The sequence below is a fragment of the Corticium candelabrum genome, chromosome 19, assembly GCF_963422355.1.
Source record: "Corticium candelabrum chromosome 19, ooCorCand1.1, whole genome shotgun sequence".
NCBI classification, from domain to species: domain Eukaryota; kingdom Metazoa; phylum Porifera; class Homoscleromorpha; order Homosclerophorida; family Plakinidae; genus Corticium; species Corticium candelabrum.
The window spans coordinates 5,708,109-5,715,608 of record NC_085103.1 but is presented as its reverse complement, the minus strand read 5'-3'; the positions used below and the strand labels follow the sequence as shown (position 1 = coordinate 5,715,608).

General features: G+C 38.8%; 2 protein-coding genes across 2 annotated transcripts in view; one reads left to right on the top strand and one right to left on the bottom strand.

Moving 5' to 3' along the window:
• The window catches only part of LOC134194784 (uncharacterized), a 7,851-nt gene extending 5,905 nt beyond the window's left edge, over positions 1–1,946 (top strand). The window contains exons 13-16 of the mRNA XM_062663753.1: positions 396–554; positions 913–982; positions 1,043–1,205; positions 1,621–1,946. Of these exons, the coding sequence (XP_062519737.1) occupies positions 396–554; positions 913–982; positions 1,043–1,205; positions 1,621–1,755 (527 nt within the window). The 3' untranslated portion in view covers positions 1,756–1,946. The remainder of the gene's footprint in view (positions 1–395; positions 555–912; positions 983–1,042; positions 1,206–1,620) is intronic.
• Positions 1,947–2,053: 107 nt separating this feature from the next.
• Positions 2,054–7,500, bottom strand: part of LOC134194686 (uncharacterized) — an 18,192-nt gene continuing 12,745 nt past the window's right edge. The window contains exons 30-41 of the mRNA XM_062663628.1: positions 6,748–6,876; positions 6,631–6,687; positions 5,571–5,876; positions 5,152–5,196; positions 4,903–5,043; positions 4,514–4,704; positions 4,206–4,322; positions 3,981–4,152; positions 3,602–3,800; positions 3,161–3,292; positions 2,946–3,093; positions 2,054–2,286 (exon numbers count right to left, since the gene is read on the bottom strand). Of these exons, the coding sequence (XP_062519612.1) occupies positions 2,214–2,286; positions 2,946–3,093; positions 3,161–3,292; positions 3,602–3,800; positions 3,981–4,152; positions 4,206–4,322; positions 4,514–4,704; positions 4,903–5,043; positions 5,152–5,196; positions 5,571–5,876; positions 6,631–6,687; positions 6,748–6,876 (1,710 nt within the window). The 3' untranslated portion in view covers positions 2,054–2,213. The remainder of the gene's footprint in view (positions 2,287–2,945; positions 3,094–3,160; positions 3,293–3,601; positions 3,801–3,980; positions 4,153–4,205; positions 4,323–4,513; positions 4,705–4,902; positions 5,044–5,151; positions 5,197–5,570; positions 5,877–6,630; positions 6,688–6,747; positions 6,877–7,500) is intronic.

The following is a 7,500-nucleotide window of genomic DNA, read 5'->3' as shown; positions in this document are numbered from 1 at the left end:
TTGTTCTTGCTTACTGCTGCACTCAGTGATGGTTTTTATTTATTTATTTATTATTAATTAATTAATTACTTTATTTATTTATTTGTTTATTTATTTATTATTAATTAATTAATTAATTTAGTTGTTTATTAATTAATTAATTAATGTATTTGTTTATTTATTGTAGAGCATTTAGACACAGCAAAATAGACGAATTTACCAAAGTGTTTGGCTGGAGAAATTTTGTGGGTCGAGGAAAACAATAGCAATAACATGCTCATTTGATCACAATCAGTGTGCTGGCTTGTCTGTATTCTTGCCTTAAATCTCACTGTTTGTTTGATGGGTGTGTGTGTGTGTGTGTGTGTGTGTGTGTGTGTGTGTGTGTGTGTGTGTGACGATTTGTGTTGTGTTAGCGAATGGAATTGTGTATTGCTGTGGATTGAATAAGGATGGTCAACTGGGTCAAGGGATGACTAGTCAACGGCCAGACTTTTCACGGCCTTGTCCTGTAAACATTCCAGGAAAAATTACACAAGTGTCTTGTGGATCTCACTCAACAATAGCACTAACAGGTTAGGCATGAACCTCCAATTGAGTATACAGTAGTCTAGTGTATTGTGAGATGCATCCCTCCAATACAGTAGTCTAGTGTATTGTGAGATGCATCCCTCCAATACAATAGTCTAATGTATTGTGAGATGCATCCCTCCAATACAATAGTCTAATGTATTGTGAGATGCATCCCTCCAATACAATAGTCTAGTGTATTGTGAGATGCATCCCTCCAATACAATAGTCTAGTGTATTGTGAGATGCATCCCTCCAATACAATAGTCTAATGTATTGTGAGATGCATCCCTCCAATACAATAGTCTAGTGTATTGTGAGATGCATCCCTCTATACAATGCACTATCTACTGTGACGTACAGAAAATGGTCGCATCTTCACTTGGGGTTGTGGAGTTGGTGGAGTCTTAGGTCATGGAGACAACAAGAACAGGTCGTTTTCATTACATCTGTAACACACTACGTTGTTCTGTTCTATCACTATGTGTTGTAGACTGATTCCAACTGAAGTTGAAGGAATGTCTGAGAAACACGTACGGATGGTTTCGTGTGGAGGATCGCACACTGCAGTCACGGTTATGCGTTCTTGGGTTCCTGACGACGAAGCTAAACTTTGTATGGCTTGCAAGCTCAAATTCACAACAGTGAGACGAAGGGTAAGAATACAAACTCACTGACATGGATTACTTACTGTAGGCAACACACTAACCTAATTTGTTGTAATTGTTGAACCACTGCTGTTGTACAATACACACTGAAACACTGATAGTCAGATTGAGAGACAGACAGACAGACAGACAGACAGACAGACAGACGGACAGACAGACAGATGGATGGACAGACAGAGACGGATGGACAGAGGGAGGGACAGACAGACAGACAGATGGACAGACAGATGGACAGACAGACAGAGACAGATGAATAGACAGACAGTGACGGATGGATAGAGGGAGGGACAGACAGACAGACGGACAGACAGACAGACAGACAGACAAACCAATATACTAACTATAAGACATACTGACATGTGGCAGCAGGACACCAACCCTCCAATGTCTGTTGTGTATGTAGCATCACTGTCGGAAGTGTGGCGGTCTCTTCTGCGATACATGCTCAACAAAACGTTTCCCACTGCTCACTCAAGGCTACAGCGAGCCGGTCCGAGTGTGTGACCGTTGCTACATGGTACTAACAAACAAGACGTGACATCCAACATCTGAGTCAGTCAATCAGCAACAGTTTGTGACCAACAACAATTCACATTATATGTTCAGTTCTGCAGCAAATGATGTTCTACAGTTTGATGAAGTTAAGATGACATTTTTCCATTAAGTTGTCGTACATGTATTTACCATAAATTCTTTGATTTAATTAATTAAAGTGACACTTGTTAGTAACCCTGTGTATTACACTGATGTGTGTGTGTGTGTGTGTGTGTGTGTGTGTGTGTGTGTGTGTGTGTTCGATTTCGAACAAATTGTCAAACGCATGGAAATCAATGCAGTTTGAGTGCATACAAGCAATGAGCAACTGATATGAATCGACTTGCACAACTCTCCATACAAAACAATTAATCAATTATATGAATATATTAATCAAATTGTCTGTGACATCGATAGCATGCTATAGAAAGAGATAGAGAGGTGCAGTACCACATATATAGCTCATGTGAATCCACTGTGCTTCTGGTGTAGTTCTCTCAATTGTGCATTGAGCTTTAACAGCTTTGTTTGTGACCTAGACATGAATGGTCAGTAACTCATAAAGGGTGGCAATACAGAGGGAGGTTCTCTAGTCTAATGTAATGTGAGATGCATCCCTCCAATACAATCTAGTGTATTGTGAGATGCATCCCTCCAATACAATAATCTAGTGTATTGAAAGATGCATCCCTTCAATACAATAGTCTAGTGTATTGTAGGATGCATCCCTCCAATACAATAGTCTACATGTATTGTGAAATGCATCCTTCCAATACAATAGCCTAATGTATTGTGAGATGCATCCCTCCAATACAATAGTCTAGTGTATTGAAAGATGCATCCCTTCAATACAATAGTCTGGTGTATTGTGAGATGCATCCCTCCAATACAATAGTCTAATGTATTGTGAGATGCATCCCTCCAATACAATAATCTAGTGTATTGAAAGATGCATCCCTTCAATACAATAGTCTAGTGTATTGTGAGATGCATCCCTCCAATACAATAGTCTAGTGTATTGTGAGATGCATCCCTCCAATACAATAGTCTAGTGGATTATGAGCTGCATCCCTCCAATACAATACTCTAGTGTATTGAAAGATGCATCCCTTCAATACTTAATTGATCATACTGCCTACATGTGTGCATGCACATACACAACCACAACTCAAGAGGATCTCATATGAGTTTGACCTTGCCAGTGTTTTCTGCTGCTTCTTCCTTGACTTTTTATCAATATTCGGCAAGTCTACTGTGCTCTCTACCGCCTCAACAATCTTTTCCTCCAAATTAATAAGACAGCTGAGCTCCTGAATCTTTGCAGCAACTGCTGGATCACTTACTACAATTAGACAGCAAAGTTGGTCAACTATTGTGACTAAAACGTCACAAACAGTCACAAAGAAGACCTTGGTTGTTTCCGGTGTCTACTGGTGAGTTCATTCGTCTCGGTGGAACATCTGGACGATCTAATGAACTCATGCCTTCGAGAGACTGAAGTGGACCTGCCTCATGTGCAGCAGGAATGATAGGGCCTTGCACTGAAACACAAGATTATAGAACATCAACAGAACATACGATGAAATAGACAAGAGTAGACAAATAATGACAAACAAGTAGACAGACAGACAGACAGACATACAGACAGACATACAGACAGACATACAGACAGACAAACAGACAGACAGACAGACAAACAAACAGACAGACTGACAAACAGACAGACAAATGTTTTATTCATCCAATACACACAACCACACCTGTGGCTTTTGCCTACACGAAGCTCTACAGACAAACAAGCTGACTGGCAGTTGTAGACATTTTGTTTCAGTCCACACTACGTACCCTACCTCTACTGGTCAGTCTGGAAGATTCCCGTCCAGTTAAACACAATTGCAACTGGGGACGACTTCCAGAGTGCTTAGAGCCATTTGAATGAACGCCACTGGGCTGACTTAGAGCTTTTTGTGACATACGAGGCAAAGGTGTTGTAACCTCTTGAAGATTAGGTGATGACACTGCTGATGCATGAGAAAATGATGCCGACCGCTATAAACAAAATGCAAGAATGACCACACACACACACACACACACACACACACACACACACACACACACAATGACACACACACACACACACAATGACACACACACACACACACACACACACACACACACACACACACACACACACACACACACACACAACTCAAAATTCCTGCCACCAACCTGTTTTGGACATGGTTTGACAAGCAAACCAATCGATTTTGCTACGAAGTGATTGTGATGATATGCAATTAGAACGCTAAGGGATGGAAACGTTCGAGTGTTACCAACAATCACAAATCGTCCTGAATTCGGCGCCACGTTAATCAAGTAATGAAATACAGCACCATGATGACTATACAAAATATATTAATATTAATAACAAACACATTGAGATCTAGATGTCACCTCGCGGACAGTGAGTAACCCTGTGATGTCTTGCTTTGCCTAATAAGGAACTGGTCTTGTGAGTAAGACAGGAGACGAGACTCGGCTTCTGAACGTGATATATTTCCATGATACCAGCTGTTACACACAAACAATATTTATGAAATGAACACAACATTTAATATACATTAAACTATTGGAGGGATGCATCTTACAATACACTAGACTATTGTATTGGAGGGATGCATCTCACAATACACTAGACTATTGTATAGGAAAGATGCATCTCACAATACAATTAGGACTGCTATACACATGACTGTACATACAGTTGTTGTTCAAGATCTTCTTGTGTCTCTTTTGCTTTTGCAAAAGCAGCTGGATTCCATCCTGACGTCACCACTGGCTTTCCACTTCTCTGTTTGCTCTGTCCCCACTTCTCTTCAGTTGTCTCAATCATCAGTGACATTTTCTTTGCTCGAGGATACAGTTGTGAATTGCCACCATCACCTTCACGACTCTGCAAACGAAACAACAGACAACACAAATAATCAACCTTTATAATTAACGTAAATGCTAATTGTATTGTGTATGTGTGTGCGTGTGTCAGTGTGTGTGTGTGTGTGTGTGTGTGTGTGTGTGTGTGTGTGTGTGTGTGTGTGTGTGTGTGTGTGTGTGTGTGTGTGTGTGTGTGTGTGTGTGTGTGTGTGTGTGTTACCTCATCTGACAACTGTTTATTCCCTGTGTGTTTGTCTGATGACACACCTATTAGTGTCAAATACTCTGGCATTTCATTGCTCGCATTTTCCCAATCAAAGAGTTGTTTGTCAACGCTGGGTGATGTAAGACTGTGCCGACGCTAGAAACCATCACAAAAACATGAAAAAGCACAATATGAATATGCAAATAAGCAAGACAACAAATCAATCAATAAACAGACAAACAACATTAATAAACATTATCCTACATCCGATTCATCACTTTCGACAGTCAACTTGTCACCTTCCCGTTCCTACAAACCAATAGCACTCAATCACCGTACAACAAAAACAACTCACACATACGGACACACACACACACACACACACACACACACACACACACACACACATGGACACACACACACACACACACACACACACACACACACACACACACACACACACACACACATACATGCACACACACATACGTGCACAGACGTGTGCACACACACGCATACACACACACACACGCACACACACACACGGATACACACACACACACACACACACACACACACACACACACACACACACACACACACACACATGTGGACACACACACACACACACACACACACACACACACACACACACACACACACACACACACACACACACACACATTTCCTCCTGATTTCACGGGTCCGTTATCAATGACTTCTATATATTCTGGATCTTCAACGTCCTCTGCTACATCAATGTCTGATGGCTTCGATACATCAAGCCGTGGCAGCATATTTGGCTTCACGGTCAAACGTATGGGAGTCAATCGTTTTGGCAGAGGAGGCGGACTCTCCGTATCATGGACGATGATTGGAATTGTTGGTGCTGTTCGTCTCTTCACGGGAAGAGGTGGACGGTTCATGTGGTTAGGGCCTTGAATGTGTGATGCTGATAATGCTCTCGATTGAAATCTTGTGTTGGGCAGCTGTAGGAGAAAGATGATTACATGAATGTCAAACAGCAGACAAATTTAAACAGAAATAGTTGTTCATATTCATGAAGCAAACAGACAAAAAAACAAAAAAATAAAACAAAATAAAAAACAACAGATAAAAATTAAAAAAATTAAAAAATTAAAATTACAAATAAAAAAAATTAAAAAATATAAAAAAATAAAAATTACAAATAAAAAATTACAAATAAAAAATAAAAATACAAAAATTAAAATTAAAAGTAAAAATACAAATTAATTATAAAATAGAAAAATTAAAGTTACAAATTAAAAGAATAAATAGAAAATAAAACATAAAAAGAAAAATAAAAAATTTAAATTTTAAAAAATCTAAAATATAAAATTACAAAATTAAAATTAAAAATAATAAAAAAATTAAATTAAAATTAAAAAATAAATAACAATAAAAATTAAAATTAAAAAATTATAGTAAAAAATAAAACAATTAAAAAGTATAAAAATAAAAAAAATTTAAAATTGAAAAGTTTATGTAAAAATAAAAATTTAAAAGTTACAAATAAAAATGAGTATTGAAGCAATAACAGTTTGTAAAAACAAACAAACAGAGAGACAATTAAACTAAGAAACAAACAGACAGACAGACAGACAGACAGACAGACAGACACACAAGCATAAAGAAAAGCAAACAAACATACATACAAACATACATACAAACATACAAACATACAAACAAACAAAACAAAATTACAACACACAAAGCACCAACCTCAGGCACCAGACTAGTGGTCGACACTTGTGTCCCTTGGCTTCCCAGTTTACCAACCTAGTAATTCACAAGTAAGTCACAGAGCTCGATATCAGCCCAACGGTCATGAAGCAAAACCTCTTCAGCTGGTACTGCAGACAGATTACTTTCAGACAACTGCAAATGTGGACTCCTTACTGGCAATGGTGGAGGACACTCCACATCAACACCATCTAGTCTAATTTCAAGAAAGTCTCCTGCCACTTCCTAAGGATATGTTGACAACAATGTGATACACAAGCATACTGACAAATTCATTGATAAAAGAGATAATTAGAAAATATATTAGTTAATAAATAGACAGACATGTTAGAAAGCAAACAAACAGACAAACAAGAGACAGACAGACAAACAAAGCTGACAAAGAGACAAATGAGTGGACACACAGTGATGTTATGATGCATGTGGGACGCATGGACACAGTCCAGGGTTGCCCCAGCATACAAAAGGCAGGGCACTCCGCCATGCCTTGGTTTCCACTTGGTACAGGCCCCCATGCTTTACTGCATGAGTAGACAGTAATTAGATATGAAAATAATGGACTTGTATTTGTACCTTGAAAAGTGGAGACTAACAAGTAGTTCCTGGGATGCTTGGCTTGAAGATAAGACCAATCAGGACAAAGACTGCCATATGGTATGAACTTAATTGTAACACAAGTACTCAAAGTGGTTGTCAGCACTGCCCCCTATTTAGATCAGTATCTGACAGTACAAACGAGTTCTGTAGATATCTGGCCCTTCCTATACTACTACAGTAGGTTATCAGCTCCTTGAGGTCTGGAAATTTTCCAGCGGCTATAAGGCTTAATATAACTATCATGTGGTCAAG